The 24,685-nt window shown below is 39.2% G+C and overlaps 1 protein-coding gene across 2 annotated transcripts in view; it reads right to left on the bottom strand.

Annotated features, from left to right (window-relative positions):
* Nucleotides 1–2,197: 2,197 nt before the first annotated feature.
* LOC117424795 (Wilms tumor protein 1-interacting protein homolog) overlaps nt 2,198–24,685 on the bottom strand; it is a 58,556-nt gene continuing 36,068 nt past the window's right edge. Inside the window, exons 3-8 of one of the 2 annotated variants that reach the window (XM_034041498.3) lie at nt 20,465–20,532; nt 16,192–16,254; nt 14,772–14,902; nt 14,232–14,283; nt 12,352–12,420; nt 2,198–7,224 (exon numbers count right to left, since the gene is read on the bottom strand). In XM_034041498.3, the coding sequence (XP_033897389.3) occupies nt 7,072–7,224; nt 12,352–12,420; nt 14,232–14,283; nt 14,772–14,902; nt 16,192–16,254; nt 20,465–20,532 (536 nt within the window). In that variant the 3' untranslated portion in view covers nt 2,198–7,071. The other variant, XM_058992568.1, reaches the window with a different exon arrangement.

Here is a 24,685-nt window from a genome sequence, read left to right as displayed (position 1 = left end):
ACATTCCTGTAAATGCATAGCAATAAAAATAATAACAGAAATAGTGTAATTTATGTGCAATGGCAGTGATTGATACATGTGTTTGTTAGTAAATACATATCATATTTGGAATGATGAAAATTGATTAAAAATCATTATTTTACTTTTAATAAATGTATCAAGCAAAGCACCAGTTAATAATAAACTGAACTGACTCAGTAAACAACATTGTCAGAGCAAACCTAAATTCACAAATGCTTTACATTAAAAGAGCAAAAATAAAGATCGTAATTTGTAACAGATTGAGATGAATGTAGACAGGACGCATGGGGATCAGAAACTGCTTTTAAAAATCACAGAAAAAAAAACCAAACAAAACCGAAAGAGTTAAAAAAAATATTACTCACTGAAAAAATTACAATTTGTTCTTTTTATATTCCAGCAACTGCTTCTTATCAAAAACAGGCACATTTAAAAGGACATCAATATTTTTTATTCAATCAACTATATGACATTTTTAAATGATATGAATATATTGTCTTCTAGACATCTGAAATATAATCAAATGTTTCATACACTTTGCTTCATGAAGCCATATATTACAAATATACTGTATATAAATATATTTCTTTCTCCGATTGTGTCAATGCATTCATTTCAATATATATTTCTGTATGTTTAACTTGGCATATGTGAAGAGAAAAATGTCTTCCTTATATGAATAAGCTATATGTGTGCTTACAAGTACGGTGCCTAAAAAACCTATGCAGTGTTTTTACATTTTTTGATATGTTGTGGGTTCTTAGTCTTTCCATTTTACTTTTTAGAAATAGTTTATGCATAATTATATACTTAAACATAAGTAGCATTTTAAAGTATTATAAAACTATTAAAACTCTGAAGAATCATCAATTAACAAAATATATTTTAATTATTAAGTAACTATTTCAGAGATATATTTTATATCCTTGCCTATGTTAGTTGTTTTTACTTATATAGCCTCTCTGTTCATTTTTGAAGTGGACACCTTTTGATATTTGAACCAATAGATTAATGTACAGGTATATAAACTGTATTTCTAAGTAAAAGGAGTCCAGTATGTATATAAAACTAGTGTATTTGGGGGTGGTGGCAATTGCTCAGAGGGCAATCGCTCAGCGGGCAATCAGTCAGACGGCAATCACTCAGCGGGCAATCAGTCCGGATACCTAATGGTTGTGCTTGGTGCTCACTTTGTTTAAGTTGTTGGTTTGGTCTTGCTGGTCATTACTAGGTAATACATAGACCCTGGGGTAAAGTTGTTTTATTTACAGTAAATGCCCAATCTTCACACAGGGTTGGGTAGCAATATTAAGTCTCAGAGGGACAACAATTAAGGAAAGTCTACATGCGTGCCTGCATCTTGTTACAGTAAATAATAATACCAGCATTGATGTGGGCCTGATTGCATTCTTGAGAAAGTTTACTGATCTGTTGATGAGACCATGAAAGGAATGGGGGAAAATACCTACTAGTTAAAGAAGATTTTTAGAGTATCTTTTTCTGTTCAGCTATCACAGGGATTTCAATAATAAGTTTATAAAACATTGTAAAGCACACAGTATACACATATGTATAGGGAAAAACTGTCCGACAGTGGATTAGGGCAAATGGTGAGGGTAATATTGACCTCTGATTTTCCACTGTCCGAAATGAATCCTTCAAAAGACAGCTTTATCCCATTCAGTTTCCAGAAAGCAGTGTGGAACTCTTGCACAAGGCATTTCAGGTCTTGAGGCTTGTATTTCTCCACAGGCTATATTTTATAGTCACTATATCCTATAAGTCTATATTTTTGGAATGGAGATATTTCTGAAAGATGTTGCTGTCTATTACAGCTTTTGTCTCTCTTTCGTTCCAAATATTTTTACATACCGTTGCTATATTGTTTCTATGAATATGCACTGCTGTCAAGGACTTCTGAGGTCCACAAATCCTTCATAATCTGTCACATCACGGTGTTTCATCTAATTACAAAACAGATTTTAAAACCAAGGTTTAATAAAGGGCTATAATGCCACCATTGGCAGATAGGATGGCACTATTACAATGTGCCAACCAAGCACATATTATCAGTTCTCTATCAAAATCAACCAAGATGTTGATTTGATCAACCTATACCCCATTGGGAGTAGCAACAGATTTCATAAGCCACCTATTTTAAAACACGAAGTACACCTTTTAAGTTAACTACAAAACCTGTTTATTGAAAAAAGCAGATTATATCATCTAAGGTTAAATGACACTTCTTCTGACTTTTAACACATTAAATAACTTTACATTTTTCATCTTTAGATAAATAAATCTACATTTCCCCCCCCCCCTCCCCCATCATCATGAACAATCTAGGAATGAAGCACTGAAAACACATAACCATCGTCACACATGCTGTTCTCAAACTACACACAGGGCACAAAGCACAGATACAATTATTATTATTATTATTATTATTATTATTATTATTATTATTATTATTATTATTATTTAAACAATTCAGACAATAGTTACAAAACTAACATATTTTTGTACAGGAAAAATAGTTACATGATATAAAAATGGGCATACAAAAAAAAATTATATATATATAGTACTCTATCTTGGAATGCATATGGAATTTGTACTTAATGGACAACTCTTGAATGCTTTTTTTTCAGTCCTTCCTTTTGACTGTACACAGGAATTGTGTGTATTTAATTCAGTGTAAATATTGGCCTTTCATGATGAAACCCCATTCCTCCTGAAAACATTAAAAACTATATATATATATAAAAAAAAAAAAAAAACTCCTGTTAACAGAACAACAATTGAAGCCTTTTTAAAATAATTTTCACAATACAGTAAAACCTCTGAACTAATGGAGACCAGGGTGGGTTTGTAAAATCATGTATAGAGAATACAATTACTTTACAATTGTTAATGTGATATTCCCAATCAATGGCAAATAATTACAAGGCCCCTGTGCATTGAAATACACTGGGTATCCTACAGATCAGGCATCATAAGAACAGTCGCTAATATTGTTCTCTTACTATTTCTCTCAGGTGTGAAATGTCTATTTGAAACTATTTTGATGTGTGGTGCATATCTTATGGGAAAACCTGTACAACCTACAGTAATGTTCTGAGACACTAGGCTGGTTAGCGTATTTTCTCTTGGTAACTGGACAGTGAAACATTGGACAATATGTCTGGATAATCGGGGTTTTACTTTACGGTAAAAAGGGACGATCCATGATTTGAAGCTCTTTTAAAATGTCTCTTACACGCTGCGAATCTCTTTGTGTCTCCTAAATCTTGGAGCCATCCTTGTGAAAAGATGAAATCTCAGGCACCCATCAAACCCAAAGTTCAGGGACTGTGTGTACGCAAATATCTCTGTGCAAAGGCAGAAATATTTGTTAAGAATGCACAACCTGTACTGCACTAGTTTTGGTAAACTGTTTATTAATAGAAAAGTACAGACTAGCAAAACTTTTTTGTGTAAAAGCTTAGAATAATGGTTTTCAAACTTTACGTTATTGGCATCAAAGATTCACCATAGCCATTTTGCAAACTGCTGCCTACAGTCCATATAGTGCCAGTTGTACTAACAAGATCAAAAAACAGGATCGGATCCGGGCTCACTGGAGCCGGATCTTGAGAAGGCGTTGTACTAAATGGATCATGAGCAGGCTCCACTGATCTGATTCTGACGCTACGCATGCCGTAACTCAGGAAACTGACCAATGAGAAGCGAATTTTCGTGGCGCAGCGTTTAAAGATTCTGAATGTCAGAATATCAAAGTACTTCTAATTTAAAACATAAATCCCTATCCATACTTTTTTTTTTTTTTAATCCTGTCCATACTGGAACCTATTAGAAGCAGCTATTACATTTATAATTAAGAAATCCAATGCTTCTATAAACAGATTGAGTACATAAATATCTGGTGTTATTTTTTTTTTTTAAACTTCTAAAAAGTTTATAATAAATGTTACCGTTCACGGTCGTGTCTATTTTATGATGGATTCACTCACAATGCTGTATTCTTTACAGTAGTAAGTTAGCCACCAAACACGCAAACAGCTAGCTGCAGCATTGGTTCAGGGCAAATTATCAACACATTCTGAGCAAATTGAATCAAGGGCTGATGATAGTTGCCACTAGAAAAATGTTGTGGACAGGGGGAGATCCAGGCTGTCAGGAGAAGGTAAGCTCATTAAGAAAAAAAGGGAATTGACCAAAACATTTAAAAAAACAGTGTTCAATCTGATTAAACCAATTATTTAATTGTAATCGATAGAATAACGGCAGTATGTAATTGTAATCGATAGAATGATAACTTTGACAACACACAAAACGTGTGTAATAATATTTAGTTATGAGACTTCGTCACTCAGTCAGGTCTACTGTATTAGGCCATGATATATTATAGACCTGACAGTGTTTTCTACAGCGATATTTTCTTAATATAGTATTTATGGTTATTTTTAAATGCACCGTTACTTAGATAACATTAATGTTTTCTAAAACATTAAAGTATTTCTGTTTTCATATAATAATCAGAGAGAAATTTTTGTGAAATCCCGCAAATATTTGAAAAGTTTATAAAGTTACCATTATGTCGATCAATTATCTACCACAGCGTGCTTATTTAAAGATTACTTTAGCAATTGTAAAAAGAGTTTCCTTTACGTATTATGATGGTGTATGTCAAACACCTTCATTGTTTAATATATATTACAGTTTCATTTGTTTAATTCGCAACCATCAACCGTAGAGCAGCATCAGATTGGGATCAGATCAGAGTGTTTTTTTTTTTGTTTGTTTTTTAATCTTTAGTCGTTGCCAATTTTTTTATTATTTTCTCCCAATTTGATATGTCCAATTATTTTTTTTTTTTAGGCTCAGCGCACCGCTATCACCCCTGCGCTGACTCGGGAGGGCGAAAACGAACACATGCTGGTCCTCCGAAGCGTGTGCCGTCAGCCGACTGCTTTTTCTCACACTGCAGACTCACCATGCAGCCACCCAAGAGCTACAGCGTCAGAGGCAAGAGAGTTTTAAATGGAGGAATAACATTACTTTGTTTATTCCTTTGTTCAAAACTAAAAACATTTAATTTCTCCATTTATAAAACGTTCAATGAAGCTCTGAAAAAAAGTGGTCGGCTGACAGCACACGCTTCGGGGCACAGTGTGTGTTTGTCTTCGCCCTCCCGAGTCAGCGCAGGGGTGGTTGCGGTGAGCTGAGCTTAAAAAATAAATTGGCCATTTCAAATTGGGGAGAAAATAATAAAAAATAATTGGCAACGACTAAATTAAAAAAAAAAAAATACACTTCAGTGCTACACTTTGACCACCTTGCGGTATTCTACTTCAAGAGATCACTTGAAGGATCACAGAAATCGTGAGGTTCTGTCAAAACTCCAAGAAGCAACAGGGAAGTAACCAATCACTGTTTTTCAATGATTTCAACGCTTCTACGTTCCTTTGTGTGACTTGTAGAATGCGGGGACACAGCTGTGCAGCACTCCAATATCTAGAAGGAGTAATCAGTAATGTGTGCAGTTTTTATACAAGAAAACTATAGTAATATTGGGAGAGATTTACTGGAGTTACTTTGTTAGCTCTATGTACAAGGCTTGAATGAACCCTTAAGACTTGAAGACACACTGGGCTGGCCTCTTACCGAAGGTAACATGAAGATCAGAACCCAGATCAGAGGGTATCGATGAAAGCAGACACATTTGTTTAGCTGTTAACTGGCTGTCACTAGAAGATGCCGATAAAGAGGAAGGGGGTAACAATGTGCCTTTGAAACAGCAGTGCATTTGATTTCACTGAACGATTACGGAGTTGGTACAGCATACACTCTCAGAACACACAATAACTCTTTGAAAACAGCAGAGAGAGTCTAAAGACCAAACACGTTTAACCCTGTAATGCCCCCCAATGAGACAGTGATGGGATCTGGTGAGCACAAATTGCAAGTTCTGTTACAAGTTGCAGCACAAAGGACTACATCTCTATATCCCCTACACCCTCATCATGCAGTAGTTTTAAGATAACGAATAGCAACAACATAAAATAACTATGTTTCTAGCTATGTAAGATCTATATATTCCTCCCCCCTCTGCCCAAAAAAATTATAAAATTAAGGTCTCCGGTGAAAGTTCTGCCCAATATAAAAACAACTGTACGTACACGCTATGTATATCTAATACTTGTTATATCATGAAGACATTGCCAGTAAATCTTGTAGGTCACAAATGCTATTGTTTGCTGAAGACATGGCAAATGCAATTAATACAAAAGAGTGTTCTAACAATGTATAGGCAACTGCAAATCACAGAAAAAATCATGGCCCCTTTTCACACGTAATGGATTAAAAACAAAAAAAAACACATTGGGTTAACAGTGAAATAATGCAAAATTGCATACAAGAGTTTCCTTGCATAGCCAATATGATGTTGCAGTCTTACAGTGTTTTTGCAGAGGCCGGGAATGATGAGCAGTTTTTATAAGTGCAGTGATTCTGGAACAGCGGCTACTTTGAATTGTCAGCGGTCGCTCCAGCAGCTCTCTGTGTGGCTTTCCGAAGTTGTGCATCCGTTTTTGGTTGCACACAAGTGCAGCCTTGCCTCTTGGCTCTCAGGCCTTCGGTGATAAGAAGTAAAGTCCCTTTCTTCCCGTGGAAGTGTGTCCCTTCGAGGCAGGCCTTGCTGCTCATGTGTGTCGACGGCTGTAACCTCACACAGTTCAGTCATTTGTGTACTGCAACTACGAAAAGAAAAGGTTTCTGAAGAATGAGACCTTCCCCCAAATGCTGTTCATAAATGAGTGACTGCCGAACAGACAGCTGCCGAGTAGTAGCCTAACCAGGGCCACTATACTCAACATGTGGCTCCTCACACTATTACAAAGTACTCCAGCCTACAGCAGATACAGAAACAGAATCACAGGTTCACCGCTTGCATTCATTCCTCTACAAGAATCCTGCCAGGAGGATGTTCTACATTACACTCCTCTCTCTCCATCGCCCTTCTGCCATCTCCTCTGGGTCTCTGTGGTCTCACAGTTCGGTGACGTGCATGGGGTAGCCGGGGGGAGGGTGGGGCGGCACCTGGATCTTGAGGCGGCGGATGTGACAGCCATGGCAGAGGAGGTGCCCGTCCAGGGGGTAGCAGCGGTGACCCTCCTCATCGTTCAGCTGGAGCCCACAGTCCTGGAGAGCAAAGGAGGAAGAACAAGAGCAGAGGGGGGTTTCAACTGCTGTTATTGGGTACCGATTCACAGTTAAACTAAAGTTTCAAATATTTCATAAAGGAAATCCTTTTTTCCTTCTTTCATTGAAATACATTGCTCTGCGTTTCTGATTCTAGTCCCAAACAAACTCATTCTCAGCCTGCCCTAGAGACACTATTTCCTAACTATTAACCAACCAGCTTCAATGATCATGTCATGCTGTACCTCAAGATCGATGATATGATGCAGCTAAATAGATGAAAGGTTTCTTACAAGGTTTACATCATGTGTTTTGAAGTTCTAGATGGATGATGCAATTGACCTCAGGTACAATAGGTTGTGCTCTGTACACTGCTTTTCCTGGGATATTATTAAAAAGATGTTCCACCTATATGAAATCAATATCTCATTAAAAGAAAAAAGATTGAAGGGTAACGTTAAGATTTTTTTCCTGGGGGAGAATCCATAACATTGAAAAAATAAAGTAGGCATCAAATGGTACATGAGATATTAGAGGCTGGAGTAGCTGAAATATAAAAACACATCAGCTATGTTTACCTCAGTCTAGAGGTCACTGCACACTGACTGACAGGGATTTGTTTAAAGACAATGACCCCCCCCCCCCCCCATTATAAATAGCTCCAATGTACCTCCTTCTGCTTGTAGAAGTAAACAAGGAGCCCAGTGTGCTCTGAGCTTCAATCCTAATTAGCAGAGTGATGGGAGGCCGCATTGGAGGCACTGAACAGTGAGCAACATGGCCAGCAGGACAGAGGGGTCAGAGACTGAAATTAGCCTTGAACTAGACACAAGTGTTAGTCAGGGCCAGTTAATTACAGACTGAGGCAAACAGGCTACAGCTAGCTCTTTCTACTGAAGCTCTTTTTCTTAGAAATTGCTGCACCTTTATTTTCTAGAAACCTGAGCCGATAATCTTTTCTTTTTTTTTATTCTTTACCTGTTGCGTTTGTGTTTTGACTGAGAGCTCTGCTTTATGCCAGCACAAGCCTGTCAGATGCATTCGGACATGCTCTGGCATCATCAGTCTCATTCAAGAACTGCGCCGGGTCTGGTGACGACATTGGTTTAAACCTCTTCCTCTTGGCTTGCGTGCGTGTGATTGTAATTAATTGTCTTAACCTGCCTTGGTACAGCTCTGCAGTGTATTTTCTATTGCTGGCATGCATTGTTTGCAGATGAATCTCTTAAGAGAACACCACAAATCAACAGCCAAAGGCCTAACACACAGAGCTCAAACGACGGCAGACACTCATTGACACATTCCAGTGTTCAAGGGTAATAACCAAGGCTTTAAAAAATGTGTGTTCGTAAATCTGTACTTCCCTTTGTTTAGTTTAAAAGCTAAATCCATAAACCATAATCTTGCATTGAACAGCTGATGCATCTTATCATTTATCTCCTGTTTGTTTTTGTACAGCATTGGAATCGCATACAGACTTTTTTTTTTTTTTTTGAATTTGGAAAAATCGGCAATTTGTCTTATTTTCCCCCCCAATTTGAAATTATTTTTATTTCAACTTGGCTCACCGCTGCCACCCCCGCGCTGAAGACGAAAGAGAATTGGCAGATACAGTAAAATCATGTCCCCTATTAGAATGATTCCATTAGGCTGCAAGAACCCTGAGGTCAAACATGTGTTGTCTTTTCGTAGACAAGTGTTTGTATTGCCGCATAACCCGGGGCAGGATCTGAATGTAGCCTGGAGGTTTATTGTCGAAGGGAAAGAGTGTGTTATTTTTGCAACCTTGGACACATTGAACTGCTTTCACTGTGGCGAGGAGGGGCACATGAAGCAAGCCTGCCCTAAAACTCAGATCTGCGGCTGCGGCGGAGGGCAGCGCCAAAAGGCAGAGGGCTGGTCAGGCTGAGGGTGTTCGGGGAGCACAGGTGGAGAAGAAGTCCGAGTTAAGAAGAGGATTGCTGCCAATCCGGAGGGGAGCTTTACTGCTGTCATAAAAAAAAAGAAAATGCAGAAATCAGTTGAAGCAGTGGTCGTGGGGGAGTCTATCTGGGGCTGTGGCAGCTCACAAAGGTAGCGGGGGGTCTCAATTCGCTGCTCCGGGGGAGCCGAGCAGCGGCTCGCTGGTTAGTGGTGATGCGGGCTCTCAGCCCAGCGCTGCCGCCGTTGGAGAGTCGGGGCCAGGGGAGAGAGCTGGCCAAGGCGGTGATCATGCCGTGGCTGAGGAGCTTGATGAGTCGGGAGCCAGAGAGGAGTATTTGGAGGGAGAGCTCCGACACGTCTATGCTCTCCGACATCCAGGTCAGTCAGCTACCCCCCCCCCCCCAAAAAAAACACAACTGTATTCGCTGAACAGTTTATTAATTTTATGGATAGCACAATTTTATGGATAGTCTCTGCTAATGTACTGTTAAGAAAAGCAAGTTTAGAGGAGTTTGACAGGAAAAAGAGGTTTAGTTTGACAAAGTTTGTAAGCAATCAAAGGGTTTTTAATGGATCAATTCAATTTTAAAGCTTTTACCCTTGTTTTTGTATTTATTTATTGCCGTGATGATTTTAGAGAGCCCAATTATTTAATTTTATTGAGTTTAAAAATGTTATTCTATTGCAGGAAACCCACTCTGACAGCAGCAATGAAGCGCACTGGCTGTCAGAGTGGAAGGGGAAGGCGATTTTAAGTCACGGCTCTAATGTTAGTGCGGGGCTGGCAGTTTTATTCTCTCCGGGGCTGGAAGTAGACATGGTGTCTGTAGAGGAGGTTGTACAAGGGAGGCTTTTAAAAATTGAATTAAAATTAAATGGTGTTTTTATTGATCTTTTTAATATCTATGCTCCTAATTTGTGCAAAGAAAGGATTTTATTTAAAAAAAACTCAACCAGGTTTTAGAGTGTGATCCAGAGCATTTTATTTTGGTGGGAGGGGATTTTAACTGTACGCTGGATTTTAATTATTACAGAAATCATGATGAACCCAATCCCCAGTCTGCGAGAGAGCTGACTGGTGTATTGACAAAATTTGATTTAGTGGACGTCTGGAGAAACTTACACAATCAATCTAAACAATATACTTGGATCAAAATAAATAATGGTCAATTGTCTGGAGCACAGTTAGATAGATTTTATACCCAAAAGCACCATCTTAATAGAATTATTAGTAGCAGTATTCATCCCACATCTCTATCTGATCATCACCTCATCACAGCTGTTTTGTGTTTCCCCACTACACCAAAATCCTATTGGCACTTTAACATTAAATTATTACAAGACACACCGTTTACAGTTTACGTGGCCAGGACACGGTCATCACACTGGAGGAGCTCACAACCGCCATCACACAGCTCTCCAATGGAACAGCACCTGGGCTGGATGGGCTGGCAGCTGAATTCTATAAACATTTCTGGAGTTGCATTGGAAATATTCAAAACTATTCTGGAATAAAACTGGAGAAAAGAAAAGAGATGTTTTTCTAATTTGAGACAGTGGTGGGATGTGGGGAAAATCCAAATTAAAAATGTTCTGCCAGCAATTCACCCAGAACGTCACTAGTGAGTTGAATGCAGTGGCCAGCCAGCTAGAGAATGAGATTTTACAGATTGAGAAAGAGCTGGGCGGTCAGAGCACAGAGGGGGCTTATTGCAGCTTGAAGGAGAGGAAACAGTGCCTGGGCAGCCTGCTGGAGGGGAAGGTCAAGGGGTCCCTGGTAAGAGCAAGATTTGTGGAATTAAGAGACATGGACGCCCCCACGACCTTCTTCTTCAGCTTGGAGAAGAAAGAAGCTGAAAGAAAACAAATGCTTACACTGAGGCTGCCTGGGGGGAGAGAGGTCTCCAGCCCTGTGGAGCTTCATCAGACCACGGTGAAATTTTATTCAGATCTGTACCAGGCTAAGGGCTGCGACCAGCAGGGGACGGAGCGGCTGTTGGAAGGTCTCCCTCGCCTGGGTGAGGAGGAAAGCCACGACCTGGACACGGTCCTCACACTGGAGGAGCTCACAACCGCCGTCACACAGCTCTCCAATGGAACAGCACCTGGGCTGGATGGGCTGCCTTCTGAATTCTATAAACATTTCTGAAGTTGCATTGGAAATTATCTGTACCAGGTGCTGAATGAATGAATGTGTGGCTGAAGGAGAGCTGCCTCTGAGCTGCCGCAGGGCAGCACTGACTTTACTACCCAAAAAAGGAGACCTCTGCACATCCTGTGTCGTTGCTGTGCTGCGATTATAAGGTCTTCTTCAAAGCTCTGGCCGGCCGTCTTAGGGAGTGTATGGGTACTGTGGTGCACAGTGACCAGACATACTGGGTACCAAAACGCTCCATTGTTGATAATTTGTTTTTAATCAGAGATCTTTTTAATGTATCTAAACTTTTTAACTTAGATTTCGGGCTGGTGTCGCTTGACCAGGTGAAGGCTTTTGACAGGGTAGACCATGGCTTTTTATTGAAGTATTAAGTATTCTTTTAAATATCGTCATCGGTGTGCCTTGATTACTTTTCTCCTGGGTCAAGCAAAGCTCGCGATTTTTAAAATCCCATAACAGACTATCTAGCACTGGTATAGCTGATGCCCTGTGTGTTTTTAGCGTTCTGGTTGTAACCAGGGTAAAAGTTGATTTTTCTTATTACAGCATGATGAATGACATGGATAATTTTATGATGAGATGGTGTATTGAGGATGGCCTGTGTGCAGTGGGTGAAGATGGCAAGCTAATATTACATTTTTAAAAATGTTTGTGTGTTTTTAGGTTTACTATTTTTAGAATGTTTTGGTTTCGGTTATTTATCTGTGTTTTCTTCTTGTTAATTATGACCAGTGCTGGAATTTACTAGTTTTATTTAAGTTACTTTAATGTCTTCTTGTTCTTTGTGTTGTTCAAAAAAGAGATTTTAAAATTCAAAATTCTCTCTCTCCCTCAAAACACTGCTAAAGAGAGGTAAGAAAGTGTTATTCAAAGCCTTGGCATTGCCTCTTTTAAGTGATTACAGTAACAGTTGAGTTGAAAAGAGGTACTGGTGCATATTCTTTGCCCTTCACCTTGGCAACCGGCAGAGGTTACCTAGCACCACGACAACAACAACAAACCCTCAACCTCGATACTAAAATGAGAATCAACAGGGTGCTGGTTACCTCACAGTGATAGCATTCCACGTGGTAGTCTCTGTCCATTGACACCACCCGGATCGTTTCCTCAGAACCCTGCAGTAAAAAATTATAAAGCATTAGAGCCCTCAGAACCTTCATGCACCAATTAGGAAGCCCCAGTGCAGGGCACTACCACACAGTCCTCAACTAGTGAAGGACCTGGGATAGAATTAAGACTTTGCTATATGAAGTCTATTGAAACCTGCTGAATAATGTTACGTTAACATATTTAATTACATACCGCTTTGTAGTTTTCCATATACTGAATGAAAAACTGACAAAAAAAATCTTAGATGAAATACTGTACTACTATTACTGTTATCAGATCTAAATTATGTTCATAGTTATTGTTTTTATTTTTTTTAATTAATGTTTCAATCCTAAAATCCTAGGTGATGCAAAACTTTTGGCCATAGCTGTACAAGTCAAACTTGTGTATTTTCAAACTGTGACATAACAAGGAACACTATATGTTAGTGTATGTTCTTGTTGACGTGCATGAACTCGCTACATGTTAATACGTTGTGTGTTAATACACCACCTATTGTAAAAAAGTTTAACCTTGTGCAGTTTGGGCAGTATATAACCGCACAATAACAGACAACCGATAACCAGGGGTATGTTTAAGAACCAGTAAGACTGCTATGGGCAGAGAATGTACATATGATGTAACCAGTAGATAAGTAAACCCCCTACATATGTTTTCCATATTAAAAGGACGTGTATCAATACGTTTGGGTTTTTTTTTGGTCCATGGCTGGCACGAAACTTTAAAACGTATGTGTCAATAATTTGGTTCATGTCTACAGCTCTTTTCTGTATCATTGTACTTGAAACTTTGCAAGAGAACCTGACTAACATTACATCTACTGGGAAAATTGCAAAAACTTTGTTTTCTCCATGGATAAACAAGATGATTTTTTTTTCCCCAATCAGTTTGTCCTGCTCAAATATAAACTCATACACAGAAATCAGTGTTAATGACGCATCTTAATCTCAGCTCACTGTTGTGCTGTTTTTTCCCCATTACATGTTACACCCAGGTTGCCTAGCAAAGTTTAATGCTATGTTTATATCAATCATGTCCCTGCTGCCAAAAATAATAAACACCTTCCATTATTTTTATTAAAAAACATTTTCTTATGGTTTAAGTCAACTTAAAAAAAATATTAATTAGAAATAATCAATTACTGGTAAATAAAGCAATTACTGGTAAATCAATAATTGCGACCACTGATGCAACCCCAAGTACGCAGGCATAAACAGTGTGTTGCCTAATATAGCCTGTCTGACAATCCATGGCGATTTGCCTCAGCTTGGTTTACTCTCTGGGGTTGCCAGGGGGCCATGGTTTACTGACAGCCTCTTATCAGGGAATCAGATTCCTCCCGTCCTTCATTAGAGCCATTGATCCAGGGCAGCGCAGGCTAGAGAAGCCAAAGGAGAGAGCCCCCTCATGTTAACAACATTCCCTGCATTTCCAATGGCACTTACAATATGGAGATAAGGATTGGCTGCCAGACCCTGCTAGAACTCAAACACCTCAAGACAGAAGCAGCTCCAACATGTAGCACACACTTTAAACAAGCCGTCCCTCCTGTAACCGTTTAATAGCATCCTGACATTCTGTAATGTATAAAAAGCGCATCCATAACTTCAGAGCGCTCAATCAGAACAGGCGAGTTGAGAAGGCAAATGTTTGGGGGTAGGGCCTTACAGACTTCCACCTCTAACTAAAAGGAGTTCAATAATCATTGAGGAACAGTCGCACCTCTCTGCAGGACAATTTAAGAGACTCTGCAGATTGGAGTCACTAAAAAAAAAAAAAAAAGACAAAAACAACAGGAAGACAGTGGGTACAGTACCTGTGCAGGCAGGATGGGCTGGTTACAAGATGCGCACTTGGGTGCGAAAACTCTGGAAAGACAAATAACAGAGAATCACAACCATGCTTTAATGTGTAGCTTACAAAATTATTCCATAAATCTGACCTGTCTTGCACTTCTGTTCGCTATGTAGGTTCTGAATGTGCCTTTGGTAGAAACACGATACAGCAAACATTTTATGCATTAAATATTGAAAATAGATTAACAAACTGTAATTCCCATTGCTTTATATGGGGGGGTGGCATCCTCATGAGGTCATCATGCATTTGCATCTTCCATTTGTCCCCATATTAAGACTAGAATTTTTTTTTGTATCCGTCCCCACATGAGGTTGCCATCATGAAAGGTTTAAATCTATTAGGAACTAAATGGCAATAAACCTTTTCAGCTTTCCACTATGTCTTATTACCAGATCCATCTCAGTCACTGGCAAATTGCATCACAAACTGCATAACCCCAGCTTGAGAAGGGTGTATAATACAAACTCCCATGAGAAAAAAAAAACCTGTGCTGCCTTACGTGTGATAGTCCTTGACGCAGTAGATGTTATTCTCCATGTCGACCGTGAAAGGGACCCCGTCTAAGCCCTCGTTACAGACCACACAGCGGAAACAGCCAGGGTGGTAGGCCTTCCCTAGGGCCTGCAGAATCTGAAGAGAGCGCGCGCACCTCATTAGCACAGCAACACTCACACACTTTCATATCCAGCCGCCACACTTAACAACACAAGAACGAGAGGAGTTCCTTCGACCCATCTCGAAACTTTGGCGTGTTGGTTTCTAAAGGATCCCTTAACTTAGTCACATCCTTTCAAGATTTTAAAGACTTCAAATCAAGTCCTCCTCTAAATCTTGTAAGCTAAATAAATTCAGTTTCCTCAACGATCTTTATAGCTCATTTCTTTAAGCCCTGGGATTAGTCCGGTTGCTTTTCGTTGGGCTCTCTCCAAGGTCCTTTTGTTAATGTAGTGACCAGAATGGTCTCACCAGTGCATTATACAACCTTAACATAACCTCTCTTGATTATAACTAAACACTGTTAGCCTTTTTAATTAGATCCAATTAAAAAAGGATTACAACACCAAGGTCTGTCTCTGGGCCAGTTCAAGTTCTACACCCCCCATTTGGTATTTGAATCGTACATTTTGTAACACTTGCATGAGAGGCTGCCAATTCAGGAGGGTTGTGTTTGCAAATATGGGGATTTGACTCAGTACCAAGGGCTAGCAAACATCTGTGCGAGACAAACATGAAATTTGTCCACATGCCAGGATTATCCTTGAACTATTTATTGCTTTAAAACATGCTTTAACCCATTGAGTGCCATTCTCCTAATTTGAGGACAGGTTATTTTTTAATTGCTGGAGCACTTTTACCTGACAAAAGAAGTCTAAATGTAATGTATCAAATTACATAAATACAACTTGTGTTGTGGGTTAATGCCTTATTTAATAAAAAAAAAATAATAATTAAAAGTACTTACTAATTTGCGACAAGAATTAGGCCACCCCCCTAATAGCAAAGTCTATTGAAATGTTCTGTATTATTGCAAGTCATTCTGGGGGGTAATAAACACAGATGGTCTCATTTTGCATTTGCCTTTAGACACTCACTAACTTCAGACTCATTGTGTATAGAACTTTGCTAGGTTTGACCATTTTTTTATTTTGTAAAATGAAAACCAAACTACTGTTTATTACAAAACTAGCAAGAAACAACGATGGTGCAAGTGGAAGCACCGAAATGAACCTATGTTTAAAAATTGAAGTTATTAAACATCACGGTTTTCTTTCCGCGCTGTGGTAGTTGCTTTATGAACATGGCTCTATGCATGTGAATTCCAGTGAACCTGCTAAATAGTAGGCTGCCCTCCTATCTGTCCTGCTACAGTGTGGAATGGGTGATATTTATCAAATTCTTTAAGAGAATCGCTCCCTTACCGTCTCCATTATGAGGTGGCCACACACAAAGCACTTGTCTGCAGTTTGCTGGAACCCAGAATACTGGAGGGGAACAAACAGAAAAAAAACACAATTAATGGACTGTGGAAGAAGTCAGAGCCACCGTCACTAGCTTTTATTACTAGGTATTTATTAACACATGATGGTTCCCTTATAAAAGTTTAGCTTAGTATGTTTGCAGTTTTCCCATGCATTTACCATAGTTTACACTGGATTTGCTGTTTATTAATAGGGTTTACCATACCTCACTATTCTTTACAATGCTTCCCGTGCTTTGACAGTGGTTTATTACACTTTGCTATGCTTTTATATTGGAGTATGTGAATTTAGTGCTCATGAAAGGTTAGGGGCAATAGCGATAAATAGAGTAGACCTCAATCCTGGGCCTCTCTCAAGCATGTCATGTGCTTTGCTCAAAGATAGCCTGAAAGCCTGCTTTTTATTTTGAACCAGGTTCTGCATTTGTGGGGTTTGGAGTTTATTACCATGTTTCAATACACCCTCTCTTACTATAGAGAGATTTCAAAGATTGCTTCTATGCCTTGCCTACACAATTCTAAACACACGTTGGCATTGGAGCAGTTTTTTGGAAGTATTTTTTCAAATAAATACACTCCATACAAAGGTCCATACAATTGATCTAAACCGATGGTGGACCTGAATACTGACATTGTTTAAAACATTAGATAAATGGGGGACTTTGAGAAAACCACCATCTCTAACACCGAATCTGAGTATTTTTGTCTTTAAAAAGCAGGTAAAAGGGCAGGATTGGTGAAATTTAAATGGTGAGGTTTGTTTCATGCACACTATAACAAATACATTTTACACTGTTCAGTAACCTTAAATAAAAAAAGCATTTAAGAATGACACTTGGGCTACTGTAGTAGCCTACCATTTGCCGATCCCTTCCACTGTTATTCTATGTCTAACGATGGTTATATTTTGTTTTTAATATTATAATATTTCTGATCGAACTGGCTAGGACACACAGGCAGACATATATATGTATTTTGTTAAAAGCAAAAATCAAATATATTCCGAATTCACCATTCAAGAACCATTTTTTCACCTCCTAAACATCTAAAAAAACAAAAAAAACCTAAGGAATTTGTGCAACACAAGCCGCAGTCCCTGAGTGGGTCGCGCTGCATGAACCATCTGGACAGTCCATTTCCTGAGGTCGTGCCCTTCGATGTATCAAGAAGCAGGTGGATGTCCTGTTTGAGTGGGCAACAGCGGCAGATTAAACAATAGCTCCCAGACAGCTAATTCTGCAATCCTGTTACAAAAGGCACTGCAGACATACCATCTGGCTGCCATTTGATAAGTGGTGGAGCCCCAGCACTCACTTAGTTACTGATTAGAATGAGGGGAGGGGGGGTGGATAGCTGCTTATGGCACAACAGCCTCTGCACAAGATAACAGTGTTTATTTTAGGCCTAATTGATTGCAGGAAATACTCCCACTCTGCCCATTATAAAATTTGACCATGCTAAATTTGCAATTGGCAGTTTTCGCTGTGTTTTTTTAAAAAGTTACTAGGATGTGAGGATATATTTATTAATTTATAAATGTAAATCAGCCATCAGCAAGTTTGAGTTCAGTGCTCTATTGTGGGATCAAACAGTGCTATGGCTTTATTGTAGAAACATTTTTAGATCCATTCTATCTGATAAAGATGCTGAGATGCTGGTTCATACTTTTGTTATTTCTCGGTTAGATTATTGGAATGCTTTGTTTGCTACCTTCCTGATTCTAAACTGGTTCAAAAGGCTGTAGCCAGAGTGCTGACTAACACATGTTGTTCACAACACATCACTTCAATGGCTTCCTGTTAAATTCAGGTTTGATTTTAAAATGCTGCTTACTACTTATAAGGCCATCCATGGCTTTGGGCCTTTATATTTACAGGAACTGTTGGCACCTTATGCTCTTAGTCGTACCTTGAGATCAGTGAATGCTGAACTTTTGGTAGTTCTTAAAAGCCATCTAAAATCAGGAAGGTCAAGGGCCTTTAGTTGTTATGCTCCTTGCCTTTGGAACCTCCCAAGTCATATCAGGAATGCTGGCACAGTTTAATCTTTTAAATCAAATTGAAAAACATATTTGTTTGAGTTATCTCATTTTTGAGCTGGATTGATTTGCCATTTGTCTTTTTTTTAGTTTATACAGCGCATGAAGAGCGATACATAAATGCTAACTGTAAACTGATTTAAGCTAAACGTGGTTAGGTTATGTTGAAAATGTAATTATTGTCCATACCTATTATGGGCTACAGGTTATTTCTCAATTTAGGAACATAAATTGCATTTTAAAATGACTCAACCCTGTCTAAATGCCTGCAATAGTCCTTGATTTACGGTTTTGTGAGAAAAATAAACTGCTTAAAAAAAAAAAAAAAAGTGTCCAGAAGCAAATCTCAAAAGAGAAGCCAGTATTTAAATCTAAATGACTTTTTAAATGCTAAATTGTGTGGACGTCTCTCCTGGTATAAATAGACAGCCTGGGAAATATACAGTACTGTCAAATTCAAAAGGAAGATGAAGATGGTGCCAAAATAAGTATGTCAGTAACAGCCATCCCCCGCCATGGCTGCAAACTCAAAATAAGCGCTGTTAGTATGAAAAAAAGGTTGGTGACCAGGAAATATATCAACTGTATGTACAGAATAGTATACAATAAGAAATATCAAACACAAAATGTGTCAATTGGATAACGGTTCTCCAAATACATGCAACACATGTGAAGTGTGACATACATACGTATGACAGCCTCCTCTATATTCCCTGCGCAGGGGATTTCATCATCAGTGGGGGACAATTAGAACCATCAGCACCACAGAGAAGTTGATGACCGGGCCATGCGGAAAAGCGTTTGACATACACTGCCTGGCCACTTTATTAGGACCTGTCTACCCAATTTGAATTGGCATCGCACGGACGTGACAAATGTTTTAATGGAATACCTTGGGTCCCTTGATTACTCTGGAAAGCCGAACAAATGCTTAAGTCTAACAACTCAGCCCTGCTGCACTTATACCTTGGAGGAGATGACTTTTTTCAAGACAATAATGCACCCAAAGTCGCTAGGCAGTGTATGTACAAACTGACAGGGGCCTCCAGTTATCCACCGATTCTAATGTTCAACAACTTGTGTCTCTGTAGTGTCTATGAGCTGAACTATTAAAAGTGAACCTTGTGGAGCGATGGAGATCCAATATTAAAGTTTAACAAGCGATAATAACAAAAAAAGTAACATTCACTGTTCATAAAACTGTGTCTTGCCTTGGAAAAACAGATACACAAGATTAACAGGCTTTCATCTGTTCGGATGGCTCTGGTCACACTTTGGTCTAAAATGACAAGTTGGACGAGTCCGGGACAAACAGAAGATGCACTCAATTCCGACAGCAGCCACTAAAACTCTGTGCCCTATTCACAAAGCGCTGGCCCTCACACTGCTGGTCTATTAGCACACAGGTCTACGAGTGGTCAGCCTGGACTGGGAACTGCACAGAGTGGAAATGCTGCTTCAAAGCACAATGTTCCACAGACAGAGGGGCTCAACTGCAGATTGGGATTGACAGAGAACAAAAGAAACATACCTACCGTACCACTGACAAATATCTACGTGTGTTCATAAAACTTTCCAGGGGAAAACTGTGAAAGAGTAGGATTCTTATAAAGGACAGTACAATGTATGACAATTTACTGCCCCTACTGGGAATTTAATGAATTTGTAAAAAGATTGAGCACTGCTGTTTTGAGCATTTCTTTGGTTTGGGTTGCTATGCACTTTTCTATAACCTGCTCATGAAACTCACATAGGAATACAGCTCTCAGTAACTTGTACCTTGGAAATTGCTTTCTTTAAAAAGTAGGTGAATAATATCGTGGCAATTGTGTTGTAGCAGATAGGTCCTAAGATTTGATGGATTTAAAATTGTGGATATTCATAAAACTGTTCTGAACTTCTACTGGATCTTTAAAAACAAAAAAATGTTTTAATTCTTTAAATAGCTCATGAATATAGTCTGGTTGTTCAAAAGGTATTTTATTTCAATGGATGTCTTTCAAGAGAAGGATTACTGTATTTATATGGCGTTGACAAGGGAGGGGGTGGCTATGGTTAATTCCAATAATAAAACTACTTCTGTAAAGATTCCATTGTTCCTTTTCATGAGCACTAACTTCACAAAAAAAAATACTCCATGAATCCTACTATTACTACGAATAATAATATAACTTACCAAGAAATCTTCTTCACAGTAAACTTTACCATTGACGTTGTAGAATGCCTTTCCTCTTAACCTTCGCCCTGTAAAGAGAATTGAAAGGCTGAGTTAAAACAAAAAAACCAAAGACACTTTTTTGATTGAAGAGACAGATGGTACGGTTGGCATCATGGGGGGGCTAGTGAGTGTTATATTCACTATGAACACTTGTACAGTACAGCTTGTTTCACAGACCTGATTAGCACTCATGTCTGATCACAGTATCTAAAGCAACATTGGATAGTCCAAGATTAGTGCTAATAGGGTCTGTGAAACCAGCTGGTAGACATGCAATGTCTTTCAATCGTGTTATAATATTCTTACAAAATTCAAAACAACAATTAAGAAATTAACCTGGTATTCCCATCATATTAGAACAAGGGAAACCCTTGTTTAGCTACTGTAGGCATTAATAAGATAGACCCATTGGCCTCTGAATATATTGATGTGTCCAAACACATCAAAATACTCCTTTTTAACCCAATTTTGTATCAAATGTGATCATGTAATATAGAAAGAAAGCCCATTTCAGGTGTTAAAGGGTTAAGTCTGTACACCAATGCCAGCAGTGGAATCCATTTCAGCAAAGCAAGATCCAGATAGTGCCTACCCACCGCCTTTTAACAACTTCAACACCATGACGTACGCATGTACGTCAAATGAAAACCCACTTACAGTACCATGCCGTACCTGCGTACGTCAAGTTTCCCATTCTATTCTATGAGCGGTTTCTCAGTCTAGCGTTTCAGGTTTCATTCTCTAAGGCAGTGCTAGTACTGTGGAATGTGCAATGAAAGATGGAGGAGGGTCAGGTGACATTTGTATCCAATTGCATGTCATGTAGCGATTCCAATCTACCTGTGGGCATTTAGAAGACCGAGATATATTGCGAGAAGCCATTCAACTTTTACAAGTATATATATATATATATATAGTGTTTTAAATTATTATTTTTTGTTTTATTATTAGTTTTACTTGTTTAGTTGTAGTTTATATAGTTTTTAGCGAAAGCTAAACGTAGCAACGTACATGGAGAGCGACCATGGGAGTGATGAAGATTTCGAAGTTGGTTCGGAGGATACCAGCGACAGTGATGCTGACTTATCACTCAGCAATGATGATGAAGAGGATGTGGAGCCAAGAACAGCATGGGACTGGGTGTTTATTACTGATCCCTACCATGATGCCAGTCCTCCATCATTTGATTTTGCACCTGTTTACACAGATGTGCGCCCCATCGTGGAACTTGAGAGTTTGTGTTCTCCAAGCTAATCACTTACCTTTGTGACTGTACAAACAAGAGAGCCTGCAGCTACCTTACAGGTAAGCCAGCTGCAAACGGGAAGGTGTTTGGTTTGAAATGGCAGTGCTGTGACGAAATACTATCAAAACACAGTACTGGGTACAAGGCAGTGAAGCAGGCATCTGTGGCAGCCAGATCCATCACAATGCCTGCGCAAAGTAGCCCTGTACACGCATTTGTGACTATCCCTCCAACACAAGGGAAGCAAAGACTGCTATGAAAGCAAAGACTGCTATGAAAATGAAAACAAAAGAAAGGACACAAGAAAAATGTGCAGTGGTTGTGAAGGCAACCCTGGGTCCTGTTGTATTGAACATTTCAATAAATGGCACAGAGCAAGTCAATAATGGCACAAGTTTTGATACAACATCTTTGCATTTAGCATTTAGGATTATCCAGACAAGCTCAAAAGGTAAACAGATTAAATAGAAAACTGGTACTAGATCAATATCGGAGGAAAAGAACCAAGAACCACTTTGAACGATGGCAAACACCATAAAGTAGATTTATGGTGCAATTAAAATGACATTTGAAACTAATTTGGGGCCCTACTACGACACAGGAAGTGTTTACAGTTTACAGTGTTGGCATTTATTAATTTACCGCGTAAATGCAGACGTATTTCCTTATGACTCAGTTAAACTTGTTTCACTGGTGACTAAGACAGAAGTATAAATCACAACACAATCTGGTACGATTTAGGACAACTTGTTTGGTCCTTCACATCAGGATTATAATGCATCAGTAGAGAACTTGCACCTTAGTTAAAACTAACTGTATTTAGCCAGTGCTTTTAGTCCTTTACTGTGGACTAAATTTGTAAAAAAAAAAATAAAAAAATAAAAAAGAAAGTAAAAAAAAACACCACTACAAAAAACACAGCATATTTCTACTTCTATAAACTATTAATTGAAATGAAACTTCATTAAGCTTCATCTGTCAAGGTCTGAGGCCCTCCAGGAACACTGCACAGGTCTGAGTTTTGATCCAGAGAACCGGCCCCCCGTGGCAGGCAGGTACAATAGCAGCATTGTTTCCCACAGGACTGTTCTTCCCTTGTCAGCCAAGCAGAGGCAAGGCCTTCGCCAGCTCTCCTGCGCGATTAGCCAGGGATGAATGTGTGTGGCTTAACTCAAGATTCAGCTGTGTAAGAAAGCACACACCACTAACGTGTAAAGGTAAAAAAAATAAAAAAGGTATAGTTTATTGTAGTAATAGAGCACAAACAGAGCATCTAACTCCGGTCTCAGTAGGCTGTACCTGAGCCCCAGACGCTGGGTTGCGTTCAGCATTTATACCTGAGAGTTTCATGCGCTCAAACACAACACATGTGCAGCATTTGACGTACAAACAATTTCCATATGGCTATTAAGTACAGTAGTTTAATTTCTACATACATGGCTCATTAGATGTTATTATCAAACAGATAATATACAGACAATATACAATGAGAATGGAAGACAGGACGACATGGCTCCAGTTGTTTTAGTCCCTGCACGATACGTTTTCGTTGGTGTTATGTCGGATTCTGTGAAATTCTGCAGCTCAACTAAACGAAATCGATTTGTCCACTAAATCCACTTCCTTCTTTCTCATCCCATTTAGAGTGCCAGATTATCTTATCCCTGACTTTGTTTATTGGTTTTTACAATTTTCTTCTCCATGATTTTCACCCAAATTTAGAATGTCCATTTTATATTCCCATCACCGCAGCAATTCCCCACACAGCTCAAGGGAACTGAAGGTTCCGTTGGCCTCCGATCCCACGACCGAGCCAGCTTCCTCTTCTATACCCAGGAACTAAAGAGCAGAAGTCAGCGAGCCACCAGCCTCTGGAGGATAAAGACCAGCTCTGCTGGTGTCCGCCTGAGTTCACTGGGTGTCTGGACAGTAGGGTCTGTTGTGGCACAATGAGGAGAAACAATCCTTGCCGGTTCTGCCTCCTTGACCCGCGGGAGCGCCAAAGCCAATGTGATGTTCCCTCCTGAATCCCCAGCGAAGACTGGTAACTTCACACAGCCAAGATGTGAACCTGCGCTCACCTGACAGTATGACTCACCCTGCACACCACGCAGCTGTGCTTTTACTGGAGTGATATAGAAAGTCAGCCACAATATTGCTGCTTTAATTTTGATATGATCTACACCATTGCTGTTCAGGATAAGAGAACTTATTGATGATTTTGAAAGTTCTACAAGTTTGTTCTTTGTGTAGTAAAGCCCCATATTAAAATCAGTATCTCATAAGGGGGGCTGTGTGGCTTAGCTTGCCAGCACTGGAGCCACTTCCCCCTCACCTTTCATAGGGACTAAAGTCACAAGGAACAAATTGTAGTAAAGGAATGACAACAGCTCCTATCTTATGTCATAAATCTAGCCTTCAGTGTGACCTCAGTGGAACAGAGGAACAAGAATCTGCAATGCTGTGTCTCAGGTCAACCAGGGAGATAGCTGTCTGGCTGTGACCTACCACCCCACCTCTTCTTTTCAAGTGCATTCAAGCAACATACTGTGCAGAGTCATGGGAGGGGAACTCTGCAACACCGCAATAACTTAAAAACTCAGCAGAAGTAGCAGAAAGTTTGCATTTGATTGATCCAACTGGTGAACTTTTTTCAAATAGATACCACCTGAAGCGTCATCACCTTACATCTTTGAAATGATAAACCAAACTAATGGTAAACACAATAAATAAAATAAATAAAAAGTTCAACCCAGTAGCTGCATTTGTTAAAAATGATTACTTTTGCACTGCAATATTGCAGTTTTCCTGTTATTTTTTCCCACCAAGGTTTTACTATAAAATGGCCATAGTTTGCCATGTTTATCAATATGCTTTACCATCTTTTACATCTCTGGTTTTTACAATTCTTACCAATGTTTTACAATACTTTA

This window comes from Acipenser ruthenus, chromosome 19 (assembly GCF_902713425.1).
Source record: "Acipenser ruthenus chromosome 19, fAciRut3.2 maternal haplotype, whole genome shotgun sequence".
Taxonomy (NCBI): Eukaryota; Metazoa; Chordata; class Actinopteri; order Acipenseriformes; family Acipenseridae; genus Acipenser; species Acipenser ruthenus.
Note: the sequence above shows the minus strand (reverse complement) of the source record. Positions and strands in the feature narration are given on the sequence as shown.